Here is a 24924-nt window from a genome sequence, read left to right on the forward strand (position 1 = left end):
GGCGCCGTGGCTTAGTTGGTTAAAGCGCCTGTCTAGTAAACAGGAGATCGTGAGTTCGAATCTCGCCGGGGCCTTTGAATTGGCAGGTTTCAATTTAACAAATAAACACTTTTTTATATTATTTTACTAAAGTTTTTAATATTTACTAATCTCTAATACTATCGCAGCAGGCTTTAACACAAACATTTACAACTGGTTTGTGTCTTGGCTAAAAAAAAGCTTGCAAGCTTTTACAACTTTCACTTTCAATTAATCCTGATGGACCAGATACAAGACGACAACCATAAAGTACGTGGGTCGTTCGAAAACAAGTTGGGTAAAATTATCACGCTTCTCGTCCATCAGATGGCACATTCTCTGATAGATGCCCTGGTTCTGCTTTTCCACCAGCGACAGCAGACAGACAATGCGATGCCTGTGAATTAAGTTTATTGGGGTCACTTGGGTTGATTTGTGGTAAGTATGAATTGGATTTGCAACACTCACCGTCTGTGGTTTAGCTTCTTGACCCGATCTCGTATCTCCGCCGCCAGACTCTCGACCAGTTGGAGTGCCCGCCAAGAGTCGTAGCTGCGACTGAAGCGATCCCACAGCAGACGCTCCTCAATGCAATCTTCAATGATTTTGTGCGCACGTTCCATATTGAAATTGGTGTGAAAGAATTTCCAATCATTTTTCGGCTTCTCCTTACGCTCGCCTCCCTCCCCGATGGCACCCATCTCACCATCGCCTCCAGTCTGCAGCGCTCGCCGTCGACTGAGCATGGACTCCGAGAGCAGCGCATTCATCCGATTGGTGGTGCGCACGGACGCAGTGATGCTGCAAGTGAAACAGAGAGCTAATCAGTTGCTGCCACATGGCACTGGCTGCACATACCGCGTCTTCATTGCGGTCCAAGTGGATGCGGCCAAAGTGCCCGACATCTTACACTATATAATGTACAGAAGGTATTGCTCTGATTGCTAAATCGCGGGCAGCCGGCGAAATAGGAAAACAAACTCCTTGCACTGCTATCGGCACACTGACAGGACGTCAACAACAATGACGACGACGACATCGACACTGAGGCACTGAAACACTGACATGCAGACACGACGAGTCCCAGAATTAGCCTAAACCTGCCTATCAACGGGAACTCCCCGTCGCACAGTGGGCACAGTGGGCGATTTGTCCGATTTAGCGCAACGAAATTAAACCTTTCGACCATTGAAATCTAGCAAAATTTGATTTTCCGCCCATAACTAAATATTCAATTAGCACAAAAATGTTATTTAAATATTTTTAATCGATATTTGTGATCAGCTGTGAGCTTTCAAAGTCAACATATGTTCAATTAATATTTAATTATCACAAATATGTTATTTAAATTTTTTTAATCAATATTTCTTATCAGCTGTGCGCTTTCAAAGTCAACATATGTTCAATTAATATTCAATTAGCATACGAATGTTATTTAAATATTTTTAATCAATATTTTTAATCAGCTGTGCGCTTTTAAAGTCAACATATGTTGACGCTGCTGTGTTCGAAAATCATTTTCCGCCTTTTTTACAGCTGCACAGATTGTTGTATAAAATTGTTTAATTTCATTATAAGCTACTTTTTTTTTAGTTTTTATACAAATTAGGGGTATGTAATTAAAGAAAAAAAATAGTTTTGAGACCTGTGCATATGTTTTATATTATTAAATTGTGTTTGAAATTAGCAATTTTTGTAACATCCTTTTTGAGAGCAAGTCTTAAACTTGATGGATTAAAAGTTAGTTAATCGCGTGTTGTCCCTAAACAAATATATGTTTGTCTGAAAATATGGATCGTCTTCTTTGTAAATTGACCAAGATTAACTGCAACTGTTCTCAACTTTTAAAACTGTTGATTATTTTGGTAATTATGTTTATATAAAAAACAACGAAACTGAGGTGAAGAATCTTCCTTTATTCTTTTCTCAATAGCCGCATAGTTCGGAATCGGGTTTGAGTACCGACTTAAATACAAAAATTTTCTTATATCTCAAAATTTGCAAAAAAAAAAAAAAAAAAAAAAATTTATTTCAAAAAAATTATTTTTGTTGATGATCTTTAAAAATAATTTGAAAAAAAGAATTTTTGGCTTTAAAGTTATTAGTTTTGTTACGCTTATTGGGCCAAATCACCCACTGTGCGGCATCCACACATCATCAAAAAAGTTTTGTTGGTTTTCCGCTAAACTCAGAGGCAACGCTTTTGTCCTTCCGCCTTGCGTGTCGCTTATCATAAACCCAAAGGCAGCGCTCCAATTGCAACAACGGCGACGGAGACGTGGGTGTCATCGCCATCAGAGCAACCCTGATCACCCAGTGGGTTAAAGCCGACATAGGCATAGTGTTGGCATATATGAACGCGACCATAGACTGGGAAAATTACTTGAGAACTGCCGACACGCGACGCCTTTCGAGTTTATGACTTTTGATCGGTTACTTTGCGACACCTGCGAAGCGACAAAACCGGAAGGACGAAAACGCGGCCATTGTGCGGTTTAGAGCCAAAGTTCAAGTAGTTTGATTGCATTTACGACACTTGACAAAACTTTCTATTCCCCATAACATACATACATACAAACTATTATATACATCTATCTTATATCTATAAAAAGACTTGCAGCGTATTCAAAGTTCGTGTTTCCAGCGAACTAAACAAATATGCATACATAGTTACTCATATTTATTTAGCTATACTTGTGAACTTATTAAATTGATATACCCTCAGAGTCACGTGTCGAGAATCTACCAAATAGTTTCCAATATTTTCATATTTCCATATGACCAAGCTGAGGTCTCTAATTGTGTTGAGGTAGTGCATGGAATGCATGATTTGCCGAACTTCTGTATACAGCTCGCGTCATTTAAATAGACACACTTGACTGCGATTGTTGGATAATAAGTATTAACCTTTTTCCGATAGGCTAAAATTTTTCTACATAGTTTTAAGCTTTATTATAAATATCAAAAATTAAAAATTTTAATTTTAACTTTAGAAAAATATAATTTTTCAACTTAATTACCACATATTTAAAATCGTTTTTATTTTCATAGCAAAATATGAGTTATTTTTCAATATTTTTATAAAAATCAACAATTTATTTTGTATATTATAAATTAAAAAAAAAAAAATCGTATCCGTTATAGTTTCTGTTATAAAGCTAAGAGTTTAATATCTTCTATATTTGGCTTCAACAGAAAAGTTAAGTGACCTTTAATATACTCTTTAAGCTTTTATTAGCTAATCTTCTTAATGACATTATAATTAGTTTACGTTTACTTAATTTTCTCTATATTATTTTATACTGCAAAAAATTGAAATAAAAGCGTCAGTAGTATTATCGTTAATTTGTAAATTATAAATAAAATAAGGATAACAACAACACCCATGCTTGATAATTTTTAACCACTTTTAATTGTATTTATTACAAAAAAGTAATAATTAAGTATTATTACGCTTTAAATTAATTAAAATAAATGAACATTTACTGCGTATTACAGATATAAAACGAATTCAATACAAAAAATGACTTGGATATTTTTGATTTTACTCATATAAAAAATTTCTAGACTATGCTTAAATTTATGAGTGTATAAGAAATGATAAAGCAAAAAAAAATGCAGTTAAATTAATTCGTATGTGAGATTATGAACATAATTAAAATAAGTTATAAAAAAACTTTTTTTATTAGTTTAATTGTCTAGATTAAGTCAATTAATATATAGCTGAAACATTCACGTTTTCACAAAAAATAAATAGACAGGAATAGAAAGAAAGTTGTCACAGCAGCTGCAGTAAATCTTTTATGACTCGAGCAATTAAAGTGAAAGAACTATAACTAAGCTGAGATAGTAAAATGAACGGTGTCATATATCTCATAGATACAAAAGTTAGACACATGTGTGTGCCCGACAATAAATGGTTGGGACTTTAACTGTAACGGTAAAGGTAATGGTTGCCAACGGCAGTTACCTGGTTACTAATTGCCAGGCACAAACTTTACGACACGTGAATATGTGCCGAAATTAAGTAGCCGAGTTGGTAGCAACAAATTAAGCAATTTGTAGGTGGCAACACCCACAATGGCAACACTTTAGTGCTGCCACAACAACAACAACAACAATCGCGACTGTTGCTATTGATGCGTTGGGGCAGGTTATTAGCACACGGGAACACGAACGTTTAACGAAAACAAAACGTCAACAGAAACGGAAACAAAAATAAAAGGAAAAGTAAAACAAAACAAGAGAAAATACAAGCCTTTATTTGCATTAACTTACGCTTGCATGCGACTCATGAGGCGCCTCAAAGTATGCTACGGTTTTTTGCTTGAATTGCTGTTGCCGTGAGACGTTACCCGTTAGCTGTTAGCTGTTTTGGCCGTTAGCCCGCTTCGTATATTTGGCAAAACTGCACGTACGCTCGTCCCGATTGAAACTGGCTTTGCTTTCTAAAACATAAAAGCGCAAAACTAAACAATTGCCAAAAAAAAAAATGAAATACAAAAAAACCGTAAAGAGGAAGCAGCTCTCTAACGGAATCCGCTGACAAGGTGTACGCTCCAAAAGGTGATTGTTTCACGATATACCATCCAAACCTCGTAACGCCCCGCACCAGATGGTATCCTTAGAGTTCTACTAGGCTTTGGTTACAGTGGCATGTCTAAGGACAACTCGGATTTTTTTTTATTAGCAAACCCATCACTCCAAACACACACACACATATATGCATATATCTAATGCATGTGTGTGTGTGTGTATTCTAAATTGTATTTATTTTGAGTAATTTGCTTTATTTTGACACACACACACACACATACACATACACATCACTGGCAGTGAGGCAATTAAAAACTTAGGTTACAAACTGTCGACACGGTTGCATGCAACCGATTTACTTTGACAGCTTTGCCATGTATTGGTGAGCGTATCTGCGTGTGTGTGTGTGTGTGTGTGTGTGTGTGTGAGAAAAAGAATCGCGTGCCAAATTGGCGTTGAACATGTCCACTTAAGAATTGCATTTAAAAATCCACAGAAATCGGAACAATACACGTGAGAACCGTTTAGCTTTGTTAGCCAAATTGTTTGGGCCAAGTGGCACATTGACACATTGTTATGAATACTTAAATATCTAATAAATATATAAAATAACACATATTTTCCAGACACTAAATAATAGCTTGTTAGAACAACAATAATATTTGAAATTCAAAATCATAGTAGTTGATTTTTGGTTATTATTAAATTCTATATATTTTTTAATGAATATTTAATTATCTATATAAATAAATAAAATAGCATTGATTTTCTTGCCTTTAAATAATTGTTTGTTAGAATAACACTAACTTTTGCAAATCCAAATCATAATGGTAGATTTATGGTCATTTTTTATTTCAAAAAATTTTGTAGCTTAAATTTTTTAATTTACCCATTTTAATCGAGTTTCATACGATTTTAATAAAGCCTGGGTGCAATTTGATGTCTGTCTTATCAGTTGTTATTTTTATCGCTGTTTAAAAGTTTCATTTTATTTCCGGCAAACTAGAACACGATACAGGGTGCCTTCTGCATTCTGTACAACAGATGTTATAATTCTAACAAGATTATATATCAATTTAATTGAAACGATATTAGAATGGAATCAAGAGAACTTTAACTAAATTATTAATTTATATTAAAAATTGTTTATTAACTAACTTTCGTTGATTTACATTAATAACATTTGGTTAATTTATGTTTTGTATAGATATAAAAGATTTAAACTTAATATCTGGAACGGCGTGCTTCGTTGTTGAAGTTGATGCCCAAAATCGTGGCACAGACGAAGGCAGCACCCTATAAAAAAAAACAAAGAATTACACAATTTAGAAGCTTATTTTAAAACATTTCAATAGATAAGTGAACTTACCTCAATGGCTACCATTATCCAGGCAAAGACCCTGACGAAGTGAAATGCTTGCTCATAAACATCGATCACTTTATTTAAGCAGCCCTCAGGGTAAACCGAGTGACTCACAGTGGTTGAGCTATTTTCGGAGAGATTACAACTTTGTGGAATTGTAATATTAGCTTTCTTATAGTCATCGGGACCATTAACGCCACAGCACTTGAACTGCAGGATTGCAACAAAGAAAGATTCAATTATGTCTAAGAATAAAGAGTGCAGAAAACTATACTTACATTTGCCTGATAGATACCCATGGCATCTGTGCCATTCTTCTGCTTATCCCATGCCGAGTTCAGTTCGGTTCTGGCCAATTGTTGCTCATCAGTGTTGCGGACATAGACAAAGGCCAGCACGCAGGTCAAAACCAATATGATCAGCAAAAAAATGGCATACTAAAAAAGATCGATGTGTTAATATACACTCAGAAAAAAGTAGACTACAGTACTCAAATCAAATACAAAATATGCTTGAGTCATGAATAAAATTCATATATTAAGTGTTTTTAATTTAATACCAAAATACTTAGTTTAAGAATTTTTTAAATACTTTGGGCATAACTTTTAATGATATTTTGTACTTGCTTCAAGCGTGTTTCAGACTAAATTTATTCTATTAAATACTTTTACTGAGAAGATGCAAAATATGTACAAAATTTAATGAAAGTAATATAATATTATAATTTAATTTTGTGTACTTTATAGCTAAGAAAAACAAGAACTTTTGTATTTTTAATAAAATTTGCAATAAAGTGCAAAAATAATTATGTCAAATATGTTTTTTGTTTTATTTTTGTTTAATTTTCTGAACTTTATTTTTATTTATTTATTTTGTACATTTTCTTAAGTTTTTTTAGTTTTGTTATATATTTCATTTTATTTTTTATTTTTATGTCAAACATGTATTTTGTTTTATATTTAAATTTGTTTGTTATTTTTATTTACTTAGTTTTTTAACTTTATTTTTTTATTTATTTTTTATTTTTAGGTTTTCTATAATTTTTTTCAATTTTGTTCTATATTTCATATTATTTTTTATGATTATGTCTGTTTTTTGTTTTATATTTACTTAGTTTATTTAACTTTGTTTATAATTTATATTTACTTAGTTTTTTAACTTTATTTTTTTTATTTATTTTTTGTTTTTAGGTTTTCTATAATTTTTTTTAATTTTGTTCTATATTTCATATTATTTTTTTATTTTATGTTGTATAATTTATTTAATTTTTTGTATACATAAAAATATGTGTGCGATCTTTCTACTCACCAACCAGGTCAGGCATGAGCTCTCTTTGATGGCACCGCAGCAGCCAAAGAAGGATATCAAAAATATGACTGAGCCAATCACAATGAAGAAGATGAGAATGGGGCGTGTCTCCTTGGCGACATCGTTGAGCGAAATCGCATTCACCACAATCACTCCAATGCCGAGCAACTGAAATTTTTAAGCGTTATGAAATATAATCGTATATTGACCACTATAAGTATATATAAGAACACTGAAATAACTGCGTGATACTATTTATGCACAACCATTTTACTTTGTTCTGTCTATAACAGATGGAACTGAAGAACCACGGCTAAAAACTTCGATGTTAACGCGTTGACGACTTTATATGAACTAAATACTTGACTAACAAAAACAACTCGCTTTACTGTTCCAGCCGGCGGCTATCTGCGATAATAATAATAATTGTATGGGACGTTTTTGTGTGACGATGCGGCGGTTAAAAAAATAACAATAATAACGATAATAAGCGTACAATGCACTGAGCGAAATGCCCAAGTGCTAACTTAAGCCAATGATACTAACATAATTCTTATCGCACCGATGGCAACTTTTGACCTGGTAACTGTTGATTTCTTACTAAATGAGTAATAACAATTAATAAAAGTCGAAAACTCATTTGTTATTTTAATTTGTTATCAAGACTGCAAACTACTAAAATTTTGGTAATAATTCGGTTCGCAAAGCGGCTTATACAGAAGAAAGGTTTGGGTTCGAACCTTGCTTCAATTTTATTAAAAATATATTTTTGTTGCTTCAATTTTGTCTTGATTTTTTTTTTTCAAAAATTCGAATTTTGATGACCTATTTTTAACCGTAGTCCCAATTATTAGAAAAACATGAAATTTTTGTCATTATTTTATTTTTATTTAAGAAAGTCGTTTGGATCAGGCTCGCGTAAGCGGGGTAAATAATTTTATGGGTTCGGTTTATTAGACTAACAGATCTTAGAAATGGTAGGAGCTAGAATTATTAAATTTGGAATATAAAAAAATATATATGCAGGCAGATCGAAATTATTTCTATTCTTATTTTTTACATCTTCCTCTAAATGTAATACGTAGTATATGGAATAGGTACAGGGTCTTCCACAGTCGTGCTCACTAGACTGTTGCCATTTTTACTAAAATAAGAAAGCCAGTTAAATATTTGTTAAACTAAGCAAAGACGAGTTAAGTTATAGGGTATTAGGGTAGTCTTGCATATCATATGTCGCACTGTTCTGTTCAACCCTGAGGCGATAACTGAGTGAGTGTAGTGTAAGGTAATTTACTGATAACAGCACAACAGCTAATACCACAAACTCAACTTATCAGCATTAGTATCAGTTGACAATGCTCACTAACTAAGACACTTTGACTCATATATTATATATATATTTGCTTATATGCAAAATTCAACTTGCAGCTGTCGTAGTCGCAGTCGAGTGCATATGAAACACATTGCCTAATTGAGTGCATTCGCAATGCAGTTGGTAATCGATTTGTATACTCGTTTATATTCATTTCAGTATTCAGATTCTTTGATAAGCTTCTCGCTCCCCACTCGTGACGCTCCCGCACAGCTGTTCGCATTGGGCAACCTTATCAGCTAGGTGGAGCTTCTATATGTTATGCCTATCTGAATGCCTTCTAAGCTTCAATGGACAACATACTCACACAGACACATTCACATACTCACTCTGGGCTAATGTTTGATTTTGGATTCTTTTTTTTTCTAGCTACTCAGTTGCTTTTTAACGCTGTGCATAGTCGAGACAGTAAAGAGTATATAGAATAATTCACAACATGAGTTGCGGCACCAAAACACTAAAGATCTCCTCATTTATTTTGGACTTTCTATGTTGTGTGAGCTAAAATTTACAATTACATTTAACGTTATCAATAAAATCAAACAAATTTGCAATATTTCAGGTTTTTGGCGCTTTATCTATTGCTGCCTGCTCCTATACCTTGATTGTATTCAAAGAGAGTACGGCCATTCGTATACCCTGTATTCTGGGCATTGTGCTGGGTGTGCTGATCTTTGGTAGTACCATTTTTGGCTGTATAGCGGCGCTACGAGAGAGCATACGTCTAAGTTGGATTGTGAGTTGAAGAATAGTCGATTTTTTAAGTTAAAAAACATAACAATAACTGGATAATTTTCTTATGCTTCGCCTAAAAGTATGCAGCCATTTTGTTGGCCCTAATAATGGCGCAAATTACCGTTATATTTGCACAACCAATCAACTTTGATCTGCTCGCAAATGAGACAATCAGCAATGCCTGGCAGAATCAATTATCTAAAAATACCAGCATGTCCTACTATGAAATAAAGGTAAAAACAAGTGTGAAATTAATTTAGTTCGATTAACTAATATTTAACACCGCTTTTAGTATCATTGTTGTGGCAAAACGGGACCATTAAATTATGCCGACAGTGGAATGCGAATCCCAGCTAGCTGTTATTTGAATCAGAATTCAACTATTACGCCGGATTTATTTACCGTGGGATGCAACACACAATTGGCAGCTGCTTTCGTCAAAGGCACAAGTTATGAACGCATCAGTGACTGGACTGTAGTCGGAATAGAGGTGTGCTCGGATATTACCAATCTATTTACTCTCATAATTAATTAACATTTATTTATTCAACAGTTACTCACTGTGATGATTACAGGCCTCTTTGCAATCACATTACAAAATGCCGAACGCAGACGTCTTTACCGATAATTCAACGTCACAATTCACTGTGAACAGTATTGTAAAATGTACAAATATATCATTTTTGATTTGATAACATAAATTTCTATATGCATTTCAAAACATTCAAGTTTTCAGTTGGAGTTTCAAACGTTTAAATTTAAAAGCACAAAAAGCGCACCTATCGGATATTGTGAGAACTACACTCAAAGCGGAATGGCAGCCCGTTTTTTGTTGCGGCACGACATTAAAATAAGTTGGCAGCACTGCTACTACATTTGTAAACCAGCTGTGCTCTGCCAACACTGATGGCCAAACTGCCAGCACTGATAGTAATTGCAAATTTAAAATTGCAAAATCCTCATTAAAAAATCCATAAATTTGATGAAAACTTAAAATTTGATATTAGAAAAGATAAAGGTAAACGTTTTCATGGAGGTTTGAAGTTCTTCACCTCTAGGGGGTGAAGTTACAAATTAATCCTAAAAAAAATATTTTAAGAAATCGACCAAGTTCTAACAAAAATTCAACACAAATTAAAAATATTTTTTCCTCAAAATTAAGATAATTTAATAAAGGTACATATATTCTATGTACCTATTTTTTAGCTAAAAAATCTAGCCATATAGCAAATTTTTACTGGGTGGCAACCTTCGACTTAATACTACAACAGAAGAACGTAAACAGAAAATATGCTGAAAAACTTTTGTGAGCCGCGTATAAATAACTTCTTTAGATAAAAGCAAAATTTCGAGCTAACGAATTGCAGTTATAAATCATTTTGCACAGTTGGCATAAAGTACTACGAAATATAACGGCTGCTACAGTGTTTACACGCTACATAGACTTGCCAGCTGCGTTTGGCGGTAGCACAACAAATAAGAGATTAATTTCTCAGCGATCGCTTAGTTGGCAACGAAGAGAGAAAGAGAGGAGCTGGCGAAGTTGGCTTAAAGTTGTATCTTGGAATTGTTGCCGGTCATTAACACAGCGTAGCTGAAGGCAATAACAACGCTTAAAAGACGAAGACGGATCGCAAACAAATTAAAGACAACAGCAGCAGCAGCACAAGAAGTATACGTAGAAGAAGAAGAAGAGGAAGCATTGACTGTCCAAACCGAAATAAATAGAAATTCTTCAAAATGGGTCTTCGATTCCAGCAGCTGAAGAAGCTCTGGTTGTTATACCTGTTTTTGTTGTTTTTTGCATTCTTCATGTTTGCAATTAGCATAAACTTATATGTGTCAAGCATTCAGAGCTCTGACGCAGAACCGCGGTGAGTAAACAACAACAACAAACAGGAACAATAACAATAGTAATAACAATAATAACAATTCAAAACAGTTGAGTATATTGTGTGCTAACTGAACAATTACTGGTTTTTGAAGGAAGTCGCTGGTGGAATTTGCCATAAAGATGCAACCTGGTAGCTTGGTTGGTAACTGTTGCGTTGCAGCCAGTGTCATTGCATAATTTCCTTCAAGGCAAATTGTCTGTCTGTTTGTTTTTGTTGGATGGTGTTGCAAGTGGCGTTGGCGGCTTTTGATGTTACACTCGAGTAACCTGACTGGACGGGTCTCTCCCTCTCTCTCTCTCTGTGGGTCTCAGTCTCAGTCTATGGTCCATCTATCTAGCCTTGCTTTCGATTTTTATAGCTACTTTGCATTTTTTTTATTATTTTTGATTTTCATTTTAAATACCCTGTGCGGGTATATTAAGTTTGTGCACAGTATGTAACAGACCCCATTAAATATATATATTTATTCTTAATCAACATCAACAGTCGAGCAGATATAGCCATGTCCGTCTGTCTGTTCTCTTGAACGAAAAGATCTCAGAGATGGTAAGAGCTAGAAGCACCAAAATTGATATGTAGACTTATTATGATGTCAGGCAGATCAAGATTATTTTTTAATTTTGCCACGCCCCTTCTAATAGGCGTAATTCGAATAAACACTCTACATTCTAATGATTTTTAGAGAAAGAAATTTCAAATTTAGTGTGTAGTTTCTTGAATAGCATACGCAGATCCAGTTAATTTTATTTTTGAATTGGAGCACTATATCATATAGCTGCCCTAGAAACGATAGGTCGAAAATGAAGTTTTAGTATGAAAAAGTTTTTTGTTTTTTGAGATATCTTAACCAAACTGATAGAATATACATCTGGGCTGGTATTATACATTCTGACAAAATTTGGTTCAAATCGATCAACTATATCATATAGCTGCCATGAAGACGCTCAATCAAAAATAAACTTATAGTATGGAAAACTTCTTTGTTTTCTGAAATATCTCAACCAATCTGACACGATATGGATTTAATATAGATTTCTGCAGGGCCATCAAATTTTCGGCGCAGGGTATCCAACTGTCGAGTGCGCTCGACTGATCTGCTTGTTTTCATTTTTTTTTACCCCCCATTTCTAGTGTTTATCAATTCGTTTAATGCGGCTCATTGTTAAATACATACTACAAATTATTGCCAGTGTCATCTATTGTTTGCTTTAATTTATTTTTATATATTTTGTGGCTTTTTTGGATCACTTGGTCATTGGTCTTTGGTATTGGGGCTTTCTTGCAAAGTCATCCGAAACCGCCGCCCAAACGACGCTCGCTTTGGCCATATAAAAACATTGTGGCCCACTATATTGGCAAGGGAGACATCTTCGGCAACATGACTGCAGGTTATTAAAACCCACTTAACAAATGACACAATGAACCTATTCAACAATGACTTTAGCATTTGCAGACGATTACAACATTAACCAGTTCGAGCCTAAACAGAGCGAGGGCGCCGATGGCAGACCCGTAATTATTCCGCCGCGCGATCGTTTCCGTATGCAGCGTTTCTTTAAGCTGAACAGCTTTAATATACTGGCCAGTGATCGCATACCCTTAAATCGAACACTCAAGGACTACAGAACACCAGAGTAAGTTTTTATCTTAAAAAAAGCACTTTAAAAATGTATTTAAATTAATATAAAATTTACAGATGTCGCGACAAGAGGTATGTGAAGAGTCTGCCCACAACATCGGTCATTATTGTGTTCCATAATGAGGCCTGGTCCGTGCTGCTGCGAACCATTACCAGCGTTATTAATCGATCGCCTCGTCATTTGCTGAAGGAGATCATCCTGGTGGACGATGCCAGCGATCGCTGTAAGCAGTCTTTAAGTGGTTTACTTTAATTCCAATCTGAGATAACGCCCATTTGCATTTACAGCATTCCTGAAGCGACAACTGGAAGCCTATATACAGGTTCTGGCGGTGCCTACGCGTCTGTATCGCATGAAAGAACGCAGCGGTTTGGTGCCTGCGCGCCTCATGGGCGCCCAGCATGCGCGGGGCGATGTACTGACCTTTCTGGACGCCCATTGTGAATGCTCTCGTGGCTGGCTGGAACCGCTGCTGGAACGCATTCAGCAGTCACGTCAAGTGGTCATCTGTCCGGTCATAGACATCATTTCAGATGATAACTTCAGCTACACAAAGACCTTTGAGAACCATTGGGGAGCATTCAACTGGCAGTTGAGCTTCCGCTGGTTCTCCTCGGATCGCAAGCGTCAAACTAGTGTCAAGCCCAAGGATGGCACAGCTCCCACAGCCACACCCGGCATGGCTGGCGGTCTCTTTGCCATCGATCGCAAGTATTTCTATGAAATGGGCGCCTACGACAGCGACATGCGCATCTGGGGAGGAGAGAACGTGGAGATGTCGTTCCGCATTTGGCAGTGCGGTGGCCGCATCGAGATTAGTCCCTGCTCACATGTGGGCCACATATTCAGGAGCAGCACGCCGTATACTTTCCCGGGCGGCATGAGCGAGGTGCTCACTGCAAATCTGGCCAGAGCAGCCACCGTCTGGATGGACGACTGGCAGTATTTTGTCATGCTCTATACGGCGGGACTTTCGCTTAATGCTAGAGATAAAGTGAATGTCACGGAGCGTTTGGCACTGCGTGAGAAACTGCAATGCAAACCGTTTTCATGGTATCTGGAGAACATTTGGCCAGAGCATTTCTTTCCGGCGCCAGATCGCTTCTTTGGCAAGATTATCTGGCTGGATGGCGAGACGGAGTGTGCTCAAGCCTACAGTGACTACATGAAGAATCTGCCGGGAAGAGCGCTGTCACGCGATTGGAAGAAGGCTTTCGAGCAGATCGAGAGCAAAGCAGACGAATTCACTTCGTTGATCGACTTGGAGCGAGATAAATGCCTGCGTCCACTGCATAATGATGCGCCACGCTCCTCCCTGCAACCCGTCACGGTGGGAGACTGTTCATCGCATGCGCAGAGCATGGACATGTTTGTCATTACGCCCAAGGGCCAGATAATGACCAATGAGAATGTCTGTCTCACTCATCGTGCGCCAAAACAAGGCGCTGCTAAGCTGCTGCGAAATCAACGGAATACAACCACGTCGAATGTGATGCTAATGCCCTGTGCCGTAGAATCAAGTCAATTCTGGACCTACGATATGGATGTAAGTAATCATTAGTTCCTCTTGACTGTTTATTAAACTCATCTCTACAAATCTTTATTACAGACCCAACAGATTTCACATCGGGAATCGAAACTTTGTCTTACTCTAAAGTCGGCTACAAATGCGCGCACACAAAAGACGGAAAAAGTGGTGCTAACAACAGATTGTAACTTCAAGGATATAACACAGAAATGGGGTCTTATACCATTGCCATGGCGCATGTAATACTGCTAAGCACAAATCCCTGCCAGCAATCTAACGCAATGTGATATTTATTGAAATTGTTTATGCCCCCCACCCCCCATTTGTTTTTACATTAAATATAATGTAAAGACTTCATTTCCCACACGATAAAAAAAAAACCGAGTTACGCCCACAAGAATTGTTTGTGAAACATTATTGAATGCATTGGGAGCTTTTCTCCCAGTGTATTGCGACTTGATGGAACTTTATGCAATTCTATGTCATATTTATTAAGCAAATATTTAGGCAATTTTAAGACATTAATTAACAAGTACTAAATACTTTTAAACATTTTACAAAACTTTAATAAAAAACATATAACGTAGAAAGTGCCAGAGTATTTCTTCTATCTCTATCATATAACCTTATATTATAAGTATTCTCATTCTTTTGTGTCTATAATATAATTTTGTATATAGCTTATCGGCTGAGCAGGTCAATAACGTTCCAGTTGATTTAAATTTGGCGCATCTGCTGCAGATTGTCGCATTCTCAACATGATCGTCTACTATAACACAATCAAATACACGGGACTTTTGTCCAATTTTCTCTACATGGTGAGTTTAACTGCAAAATTTACTCTAAACTCTAGATTCTACTAAATATTGATTTCGATGCTAAGGGTCCCCCCTTTGAAATTTCGAAAATTCAAAATTTTAAATCTCAAGTTTTTTATTTTAATCAACTCCTTATATCGTAATGAGTATAAAACAACACTTTAAACTTGATTCTGAGACCTTTCATTTTTTTGTAAAAAATCATGTGAAATGGAACAAAAATTTGGACTTGTAATGTCGCTAGATCCAAATTCTGACCAGCTTCAAACTGTCATAACTCCATCAAAACTGAACCGATTTTTAAGCGGAATGTCATTTTGATCATGATTTGGCCTCTAAATTCATTCTGTATTCAATTTTTGTTCATTAAGAAAATTTAATTATTTTCGACCAAGATTCGATTTCGATGCTAAGGGTCCCCCCTTTGAAATTTCGAAAAATCAAAATTTTAAATCTCTACTTTTTAATTTTAATCAACTCCTTATATCGTAATTAGTATAAAACAACACTTTTAACTTGATTCTGAGACCTTTCATTTGTTTGCAAAAAATCATGTGAAATGGAACAAAAATTTGGACTTGTAAAGTGGCTAAATACGAAGTCTAATCAACTGCAAACTGTCATAACTATATTAAAACTGAACCGATTTTCAAGCGGAATGTCATTTTGATCATGACTTGGACTCTACATTTATTCTGCATTCAAATATTCTGTTTATTTCGATGTCATATTTATTATAAAACGACATCTTAAAATTTTAAAATGTTTCAAAATTGATTTGTTGTACCGTTACGTACCAGTACAGATACTGGAACCAAAGGGAAAAAATTAAATAGAACCTTTTACCGAAATAGCTATTTCGGGACGCACTGGAACCAAAACCGTAAGCTATATATGTATCGGTTTGATTCCCTGTTTAAAATTAAAGTCAAAATTAATTTAGAAAAAGATGATTACAGCTTAAGAACTTAATTAAATTTTGTGCTTAATTTAACCATAACTTACGTTATACAGGAAACGGTTACTAATCGGATATTTCAGATTGAATAATTTCGGTTTTACGGTTGCGGTGTTATTAAAAAAAGAGTTGTTTTTAGTTAGGATTTCAGTTTTGGTTACCAATTTCAATCGGTTTTTATAGGTTAAAGGTTACTTTTTGATTACAGCTTTAAATCCTGCTTTCAATCTTCTATTTTAGCTGCTGGCCATAGGCGTAATGTCTGCAGCAGGTTTGGGACTGCAAATAGTAGAACCCAATACGCCGGAGCACACTTACTTTGTGGAGAGCCTTGTGCTGGGTGCAACCATCTGCATGATTGTCATATTCGGATGCTATGGCATGGTCTGCAATTTGCTGAGCGTTAATATTATTGTAAGTTTGTGCAAAGAGTAATTCAGTTTTGTGTTTATGCAAATGTTGCATATATTTCAGTTCACCTGCTTCATTCTGATCGTGCTGGCCGTGGAATATCTGCAGGTGCACAACTATCAGCCTCATAACCGATACAAAGGCGCCTGGCAGCAGCTGGAGCTGTCACTGGCCTGGCAAGATTTGGACAAACAGCCCGAGCTGATGCAGAAATATGAGCAGCAACAACATTGCTGCGGTTACAACAATGCCGAGGATTACAAGAACTTAAATGTGTCCATACCATCAAGTTGTTATCAGCAGCTGTTGGATGCCGATGGCAGCAGCAATCTCAAGCTGATCTCTCGTGGCTGCAAGGCGACTTTGAACAACAGTCGGAGTCAGAGCGGCATTCAGCATCGTGATAAGCTGTTCATGTGCTGCATTGTTGGCCTTGAGGTAGGCAATTGACACCTTAACTAACCGCAACAACAACAATAACAGCAACAACAACTGCAACCGCAGAAACAGTTGCAGCTGCAGTTCACTGATCTTTTATAACCTAACATACAGGGTATTAAACCGAATCGAATATCGGTTTAAATTAGGATTTCGGTTATGTCTGTATTTTAGTTATCGGTTACACAATGTCTTTATATATCAATTTCGTAACGGTTACCGGTTTTTTTTTTTTTTGTATATTTCGGTTTCAAAATATTGGTATCGGCTTACCAGAAACTAAATTAATTGTCAAAATGTGAAAAAAAGTGAAAATTTTTTGATTAAAAAAAAATCTATCCAACAAGATCTATATTCAAAATTAACAATCAAAATTAGTTTAAAAAACAATGATTACATGTTAACTGCATAATTAAAACTAGCGCTTGATTGACCCAAAACTAACCGTTATACTTGAATCGGAAACTAATCGGTTATTTCGGTTTAATTTCAAAAAATATCTATCTAATAAGATCGATATTCAAATTTATAATTAAAATAAGTTTGAAAAACGATGATGATATTTGAATTTAATGCGTAATTTAAGATCGGTATTCAAATTTATAATCAAAATAACGATGATAATAATTGAATTTAATGCGTAATTGAATTGAAACTAACCGTTATACATGAATCGGTTACAAATCGGCTATATCTTTTTAAATAACTTCGGTTTTTGGTTTCGTTACATTAAAAATGTTTTGTTTCGGTTAGAATATCAGTTACGGGTTACCAATATCAATCGGTTAATACCGTTTAAGAGTTACGCTTCCTATACGGCTGTAAACCTGGATAACAAATGTCATTTTTCTCGTAGATCTTTATACTGATCCAAACCATTGCACTGAGTCTGCTGCTCTACAAGCTACGCCAACGGGAGAGACAGGCACGCCAACAGGTGGCGCCAGGTGTGCGCCGGGAGCCGCGTGCCAATCATATAGGCTCAAGGACCCAATTGCTGGACAACGTGTGAAAGTGTTTGAAAGCAAGTCAACGTTATAAATATATGTAGTTTATTGTATGTCAAATGCATAGTAAAATACTAAGTTTTAGTAGGTATAGCGTCGTGTTTTGGTGGTAAGCTGACAACTCAGCGTTATGGCCAAAATGATGCCCACCATCTGCAGTTGAAAATATACAAGATATTAAAGAGTTGAGGCAAGACAGACTAAGACCTACCTCATAGCTGATGAGTCCAATGTGTGCCCACTTTTCCAAACGATAAATGTTGAGGTGTTCCCGCTTGACAGCCGTCATGCAGCCATCGGAATAGGGATACAAGGCATGGACACCCTCCACGGTGTGGAAACAGCTCGGTGGTATTCTCATCTTTAGGCTTGTGTAGTCCGAGTAACCTTTATCACCGCAGCATTCATACTTAGCACAGCAGACCGCAATTTAAAATATATTTTCGCAATTTCTTTATTCTGATTGACTCACCCTACGCTGCAGCTGATACATGGCACCGGGATGAATCAGCTCCTTCATCCAAATGCCCATAACAAACACTTCGGTGGCATCCAATTGCTTTGTCTCATTGTAGTTGGACAGTTTCCAGGTGTGAGCCGTTATCAACAAGCCCAAAATTGCCAAGTGCTGTAAATAAATCACAGTATATCAACTAGTAAATACAATTACTGTGATAAATACTCACCACAACCAGCACTTTGATAGATCCCAGAAAGGCGCCCAAGCAGCCAATGATGGCTGCCAGAATGAGTGTACCCGCTATCACCAATTGCACCAGCTTATCAATATCAATGTGCTCCGCAGAGCCCTCCTCCAATTTGTAGAGCAACTCATAGGCACCAGCCAAAGCGGCCAGACTACCGATTATCTGTTTAAAATTAAAAAATTAAACGGATTAATAGTCTGCTAATTAACTACGTCACAGCGCATAAAAAATAATAAATGAAAGCATAATAACAAACGTTGGCAAATAAATAAAATTTCATTTGGTTCACAGGCAAGCCAAAGAAAATAAATATAAATACATTAAATTACTTTCGATTTTATTTTTAAAATAGCAGCAGGCATATATATATATACACACGCAGCTGACTTAAGTTGGTTGTGCGAAATTGAAAATAATTAAAAATAAGTAAAGTGACATGTTGTCTGGCAGAATGGAAGCCGGAGATTTGTTTGCTGCCAAATTGATTGTATACAAAATTACATTAAGCAATTAAAAAACATCAACAAATATTGCGAATTTTATGGATTGTTTAAATGGAAGCAAACAACTGTAGAATTAGCAATTTAATGAGCTGCATTCAAACATTACGCATACGCCTTGTGAGTCAACTTCTTATTAATTAAAAATAATAAATGCTTACACACAAGGCAACAACATGTCAGCTATATAATAAGGTATTTATGTATGATAAAAGTTAAGAATTTATTTATCTTTTGTGATTTATAATTTACTCGTTCTGATTTGACAAAACTCACCAAAGTAAATGTATTGAAAACCACTGCCGTCCATTGCAGACACACCTGCACTGTGGGCATTATTCTGTTGTGTTTACTTTGAATCTAGTTATTGTACTAAAATTATAACAATATATATATATATATATATTTATATTATTTTTTCATATGCCATTCGCTCTTGTTTGCGTCTCCAACGTTTGCCGACTGAGAAGCGCGCTTTTCGAGCTCGAAACTGTTAATGTTATTTTGGATGCTGCTGCTAAGAGAACTCAACTCGTTCAACTTGAAGAAAAACTGCGAAATGTTTACAAATCCGTTGAGTGGTTGCCGCCTGCTCGCGACGGACGGACGGACGGACAGACGGTCGGACGGACAGACGCATGGACTGGCGGTTGGTCGTTACTCAAGAGACACTCCCGCCTCGATAGGCAGACAACTGGCGGCAGCAGACATCCGACAACAGACATCCGACATTAGTTTACCATATATTTTTATATGCGTCTTTATAGACAGCTATATATCCATCTATCTATCTACTTATCTGCTTATACGCTACGTTGTTTGTTGGAAATCGATGCACAAATAGAAATTCAAAATTTATGGCATTTCCATTGTATCCGACATATTGACCATTTGATCGTATCAATTAAGAAAGTGCCTTAAAGTGTTTTATATTTATTTGTTAACAACAGTTTTGCACAATTTATTTTGTAAAATGCCAACACTTAGGGATGCTACATTTAAGTATTTTTTTTTTTTTTTTTTTTTTTTTTTAATTAGTGACTAATTGCAAAAACCTTTCAAAAACGCTCTCGCCGCAGTTTATTCCGTACTGTAATGCCCAGATGGGTGGACGAGATCAGGGCGCAAGACTGTGTGGATGATAGGCAGAAAAAAATAGAATCGATTAGATATATTTGGAATATCTATTCTTAAATTTACTAATCTAGCCATAAATTATGATAAGTCCGTCAAGGTCATGGCGCATAACTTGCCTCCACCACAAAAAGCAGCCATTTTATGATGAGTCCATTATCGACATTGTTTGTGGCATGCAACTCCACAGCCTCAACACAACCGCCGCTAAATAGTTGACTATAAGCACGCTCCTGATTTTGATAACAACTCGTCGGATAGGCGCCTCCTTGCAGAATATAATCCTGCGGTCCTTTCTGGCCACAGCAAGAATACTGTAAGGGGAATATATTATAATAATGAAATCAAGCTACACTGATAAAAAGAAATGTTCTAAAATCAAGATTTTGGTCTCAAAACTACGAATATTGGTGAAAAAATGCGTTGAGAATATAAAATTATTGAATTAAGAGAACACATCTTGGTTTTAAGAACATTTCAAGTAAGACCAAGTTCTTATTTTAAGAATAAATGTTTTTAAAATTAAAATCAAATAATAAAAAAATAAAAATTATTTATTCATTTATAATTTTCTTCTTTTTTTTTTATAAAAATCTTATATTGTGTCTTGGTAATTTTATAAATGTTATTTTAATTAGTTTCGAGTGGGGTTCGAACCGGCGCCTACTGCTTCACAACTGTAGCGGTTTCTCTAACCAGAGCGCCACGCGTCAACCTTTTGCTCCATACGAAATAGTACATATTTATGCTTTCCCAACAATTTAAGATTTAAATTCTTGTATTAAGAACTTTGATTTTTTAGAATATACTTAAAATTAGTAAAATGTTCTTATTTTAAAAACAAAATATTGAAGATGAATGTTTTTGATTGTAGAAGTTGCTATTATATTTTCAGTGTACAGTCGTTGATCTTTTACCTTTTGCTCCAGGTCTGCAATGCGTTCAATGTTTTTTTGCTGATCCGTCCAGAGTGCCAGGAAATCCGTGCGTGCTCGCTGCACATAATCCGTGGAGTGAGCGGCGGCAATTATATAGATTTGCAGGCTGATCAGTAACAACATGCAGGTGACAAACTGCAAAGAATATGCGCTCAATAAACTAACAAATCATGCTTAATCATTCCAGCTCACTTACGCTCCAAATGAGCCCCAAAGAGACGCGTCCGGCCGCAAAGCAGCCGAGAAAAGAGCTGAGCACCACAAAGGAACCCACAAATATCTGCACCACAATTGCAATGTGCTCGAAGGTGCCCGACGAGGAGCTGTTCAGCTCGTAGACTGACAGCGCAATTAACGTCACGCCAATTAACTGCAAACGAGCTGTGCCGAATTGAATATAATCACAGATATTACGCATACGCACCGAAAGCAGCACATTCAAAATGATGAGCAGAGTTTTCAGAAAGGATATGCGACAGCCCATGTTTGAAGTTCTTTCAATCAAAGGGAAACCAATCGATAGTGCGTCCAATTGCGTGTTATTAAAGTTCCTTGGCTCCACTTCTTACACAAAATGGAAACAATGAAAATACTCGCACTATTTCAGCCCTTTTGCCGTACACGTTGAATTGCGACTAAACGAGGCGCTTTTATTTTGAAATTATGGCGCTTCAAAAGGCTACACTAGTCAACAGACAGAACAGACAGCACAGACAATCAGCTAGCCGTTTTCAATTGTTGCCTTCTCATAAGAAATCCACATTCAAAGTTCTTGTTGTTGTTGTTTTGATTATACCCTGTATTAAAAAAAAGTTTGTAACATGGGAATCATCGCGTATGAAAATGTAAAAAGCATAATATCTTTAATCAACATTTCTATTTGTTGATATAACTGATACAGTATAGCAATTCAAAAAAAAAAAATTATTAAGTATACGCATTAAAAAAAAAATATTTTAAGACTATGTTTTATTAAGGAATTAAAACCGTAATCAAAACCGTGACCTTTTAGCGGTTAACCGATTGAAATTGGTAGCTGTAACTGAAACCCTAACCGAAAAACACTTTTTTTTTATACCAAAAATATTCAAACCGAAATTATTCAAACCGAAATAATTCAAAACGGAAATAACCGATTAGTAACCGTTTCATGTGTAAAGGTTACCTTCGGTTCAATCAAGCAATAAATTTAATTATGTTGTTAGCGTGAAATCATAGTTTTTTTAACTTAAACGGAAATAACCGATTAGTAACCGATTCATGTGTAAAGGTTAGCTTCGGTTCAATTAAGCAATAAATGTAATTATGTTGTTAGGGTGTAATCATCGTTTTTTAACTTAAACGAAAATAACCGATTCGTAACCGATTCATGTATAAAGGTTAGCTTCGGTTCAATCAACCAATAAATTGAATTATGTTGTTAGGGTGAAATCATCGTTTTTTTAACTTATTTCGATTATAAATTTGAATGTCGATCTTATTTGATATATTTTTTTTTTAAATCAAATCATTTTTTTAACATTCACAACAAATCGAAATATACAAAATACCAGTAACCGTTACAGAACCGATATACAGCGATTTTGTGTAACCGTTGTATAACCGAAAACCAAAATACAAACATATCCTGAATCCCAACTGAAATTGATATTCGTTTCATTTTGATACCCTGCCTTTAATTCAAATTGAGTAAGCATCATTTGCTAATTTGCAGGGTATTTTCTAGTCAATCATCTTAGATTGAATAAGACTTACTTGTTGGGTGTTGTGTCTGCTTGGCGGTCATAACATTTGTGGGTGGAATGATGTCACGTTGTCGACAGAGCTTTTTCGCATTTCCGTTATGCTCGGCCTCAAAAGAAGCTTTTACTCGAAGTTTGCTCATTCATGATAAAGTGCGCAGCAACAATCCAATAAACACAATACATACATCTATCAATCAGTGATAAGGTACAGGATATAGGTCATCAATGAAAATGGGCAAAGCAAAGTAGCTTTAAAATGCTGTCACTTTAATTTAAGGGTGTTTAAATATAGGATAATTACTCATTCAAGCAACATGTTTTCATATATTCGTATTGTAATTTTCTCGCTGTTTATTGCTGTCATTTTTGGGGATGGCGATTTCTCAGTGCTGCTGAGTCCCAGCTCAATAGAATTCACGGGAAATGATCAATTGGAGAGCTCGTATATTGGTGATGTGCTACTGGCTGCTCTGGGTAATTCTGTCATTGGATCAATACCCTGGAACGGCATGACCATTAAGGATCCCTTCAGCCTAGCCAAGACATCGTTGATTATCATTCAAGTGCGTGGTATTTATCATCTGCCAACACCGAATGATACAAGCACCTATGAATTCATTGGCTCAGATGCCGAAAGTTCGCTGGATTATCTGGTTAGCCAATTGTCCGTTGCGTATGACATCAACTTTGTCAATCACAAGAAAGGAGTGGGTCAGTTCTTGTCCTGTTTTGGTAGCATCGATGCACCCATTGTGCAGCCCATCGAGTATCTGCAACCCCATCAATACTGGAGCCACAAGCACTTTCTGGAAGAATTGGGACTGATTAAACATGCTTCGCAGCACTTGGAGCTCGTTTTAAAGCCCTCGCATGCTTTAATCTTTCGCCTGTCCTTGGATCGCATTGTCAAGGTACCCCGATATGCACCCATTAATGAAGCTAAAGCCCTGATCGCAGCTACCGTTCAGAATCTAATGGATGCCATCAGGGAACGCAACGATTCGGTGCTTTTGGTGCAAATCTCAAATAAGCATTCATCCCAATTGCAGGCCAAGACGCACTCCAGAGTTCGGGGCTCTGTAAATCCCTTTCAAAAAATTATTAAAGATCTGAATTTCCCAATCATAGCGAATCTTGCGCTTTGGTTCAGCTTGGCCTTTGTCATATCGGTTACGGTCATTTGCTATGCGATTGCCACTATCGATCCTGGTCGGGATTCAGTCATCTATCGCGTTAGCTCCGTCAAGGACTTTACAAAGAAGAAACACTGAGCTATCTAATTAAAATATTCATTTAATAAATGTCTTATACCTTATCTTCTCTCTTTTTTTTTATAGTTACAATGAAATTTGACTAAGCATAATTAGTTGAGTTCATTAAGCCCAAAAAAATTCTCAAAATTTACGTGCATTGTTTATGAATTGGGCAACCATTTGAATCACATGCCAAAGTCAAAACATAAGTATGACAAATCAAGAAAATACATGTGTAGATGTATTTATGTACATTAGGGTGTATCGATTTGTATAAGCCCAAAAAAAATTGAAAAAATGTAAACTAAATTCGTAATCTACGATCAATTCTAAGATGATTTCACCCAGAAACCGTCGTTCTAAAAGTAATTCCTGATACCCGCTTTTGAGTTAAAAAATTTTTATTTTTAAGAAATTTATAGTATGTTATTATTATCATAACTTTAGTGTTTTTTGTTCGATCCTGACAAGATTGGTATTAAAACTCCAGTTAAGACCAGGACTTTTAAGATTTCATAGAATCAAAGGACAAATTATCCTTAAAACATAATTTACGTCTATGCAAGGACTTTAAAAACTAAATTTTTTAACTTAAAAAGTGGGAACTTAAAATTGATTTT

At 35.9% G+C, this 24924-nt stretch overlaps 8 protein-coding genes and 1 non-coding gene across 12 annotated transcripts; 5 read left to right on the forward strand and 4 right to left on the reverse strand.

The window, feature by feature from the left end:
• On the forward strand, positions 1–74 carry Trnat-agu. The gene has a single exon. It is a non-coding gene; the product is annotated as a tRNA-Thr (tRNA).
• Positions 75–187: 113 nt separating this feature from the next.
• On the reverse strand, positions 188–923 carry LOC117785928 (tctex1 domain-containing protein 2). The gene is made up of 3 exons (XM_034624204.1): positions 877–923; positions 487–819; positions 188–415 (listed from the first exon to the last, which is right to left on the reverse strand). The coding sequence occupies exons 1-3, from the start codon at positions 921–923 to the stop codon at positions 250–252; spliced, it is 546 nt and encodes a 181-aa protein (XP_034480095.1). The 3' UTR covers positions 188–249.
• Positions 924–5696: 4773 nt separating this feature from the next.
• On the reverse strand, positions 5697–7402 carry LOC117785931 (23 kDa integral membrane protein; the record flags this gene model as incomplete). Its single annotated transcript, XM_034624207.1, has 4 exons — positions 5697–5850; positions 5924–6127; positions 6196–6354; positions 7226–7402. Coding segments are annotated over 4 exons (612 nt in total), but the record flags the coding sequence as incomplete, so codon positions are not given.
• Positions 7403–8966: 1564 nt separating this feature from the next.
• Positions 8967–10033, forward strand: LOC117783216 (protein late bloomer). The gene is made up of 5 exons (XM_034620489.1): positions 8967–9093; positions 9160–9333; positions 9413–9565; positions 9625–9822; positions 9886–10033. Exons 1-5 carry the CDS (start codon positions 9034–9036, stop codon positions 9958–9960), a joined length of 660 nt encoding a protein of 219 aa, XP_034476380.1. The 5' UTR covers positions 8967–9033; the 3' UTR covers positions 9961–10033.
• A 520-nt stretch (positions 10034–10553) lies between these two features.
• Positions 10554–14985, forward strand: LOC117783212 (polypeptide N-acetylgalactosaminyltransferase 3). Of its 3 annotated transcripts, none has more exons than XM_034620483.1 (7): positions 10554–10609; positions 10700–11206; positions 12515–12615; positions 12681–12861; positions 12924–13090; positions 13155–14413; positions 14477–14638. In XM_034620483.1, exons 2-7 carry the CDS (start codon positions 11073–11075, stop codon positions 14636–14638), a joined length of 2004 nt encoding a protein of 667 aa, XP_034476374.1. In that variant the 5' UTR covers positions 10554–10609; positions 10700–11072. The 3 variants fall into 3 exon arrangements, with proteins under 3 accessions (XP_034476374.1, XP_034476375.1, XP_034476376.1); XM_034620484.1 differs by having other exon boundaries at positions 10720–11206; XM_034620485.1 differs by lacking the exon at positions 10554–10609 and having other exon boundaries at positions 11073–11206; positions 14477–14985.
• Positions 14986–15153: 168 nt separating this feature from the next.
• On the forward strand, positions 15154–18118 carry LOC117783213 (protein late bloomer). Its single transcript, XM_034620486.1, has 4 exons — positions 15154–15213; positions 16412–16585; positions 16646–17020; positions 17877–18118. Exons 1-4 carry the CDS (start codon positions 15154–15156, stop codon positions 18030–18032), a joined length of 765 nt encoding a protein of 254 aa, XP_034476377.1. The 3' UTR covers positions 18033–18118.
• LOC117783214 (protein late bloomer) lies at positions 18050–19598 on the reverse strand. 2 transcript variants are annotated; one of them, XM_034620487.1, is made up of 5 exons: positions 19511–19598; positions 18714–18896; positions 18500–18655; positions 18239–18436; positions 18050–18180 (listed from the first exon to the last, which is right to left on the reverse strand). In XM_034620487.1, the coding sequence occupies exons 1-5, from the start codon at positions 19568–19570 to the stop codon at positions 18109–18111; spliced, it is 669 nt and encodes a 222-aa protein (XP_034476378.1). In that variant the 5' UTR covers positions 19571–19598; the 3' UTR covers positions 18050–18108. The 2 variants fall into 2 exon arrangements, with proteins under 2 accessions (XP_034476378.1, XP_034476379.1); XM_034620488.1 differs by lacking the exon at positions 19511–19598 and adding an exon at positions 19064–19111.
• Positions 19599–20151: 553 nt separating this feature from the next.
• Positions 20152–21981, reverse strand: LOC117783217 (protein late bloomer). Its single transcript, XM_034620490.1, has 5 exons — positions 21731–21981; positions 21503–21676; positions 21286–21441; positions 20488–20682; positions 20152–20364 (listed from the first exon to the last, which is right to left on the reverse strand). Exons 1-5 carry the CDS (start codon positions 21788–21790, stop codon positions 20293–20295), a joined length of 657 nt encoding a protein of 218 aa, XP_034476381.1. The 5' UTR covers positions 21791–21981; the 3' UTR covers positions 20152–20292.
• Positions 21982–23365: 1384 nt separating this feature from the next.
• On the forward strand, positions 23366–24322 carry LOC117785934 (ATPase H(+)-transporting accessory protein 2-like). The gene has a single exon (XM_034624212.1). It carries the CDS (start codon positions 23366–23368, stop codon positions 24320–24322), a length of 957 nt encoding a protein of 318 aa, XP_034480103.1.
• The last annotated feature ends 602 nt before the right edge of the window (positions 24323–24924 follow it).

The sequence above is a fragment of the Drosophila innubila genome (assembly GCF_004354385.1).
Source record: "Drosophila innubila isolate TH190305 chromosome 2R unlocalized genomic scaffold, UK_Dinn_1.0 1_C_2R, whole genome shotgun sequence".
NCBI lineage: Eukaryota > Metazoa > Arthropoda > Insecta > Diptera > Drosophilidae > Drosophila > Drosophila innubila.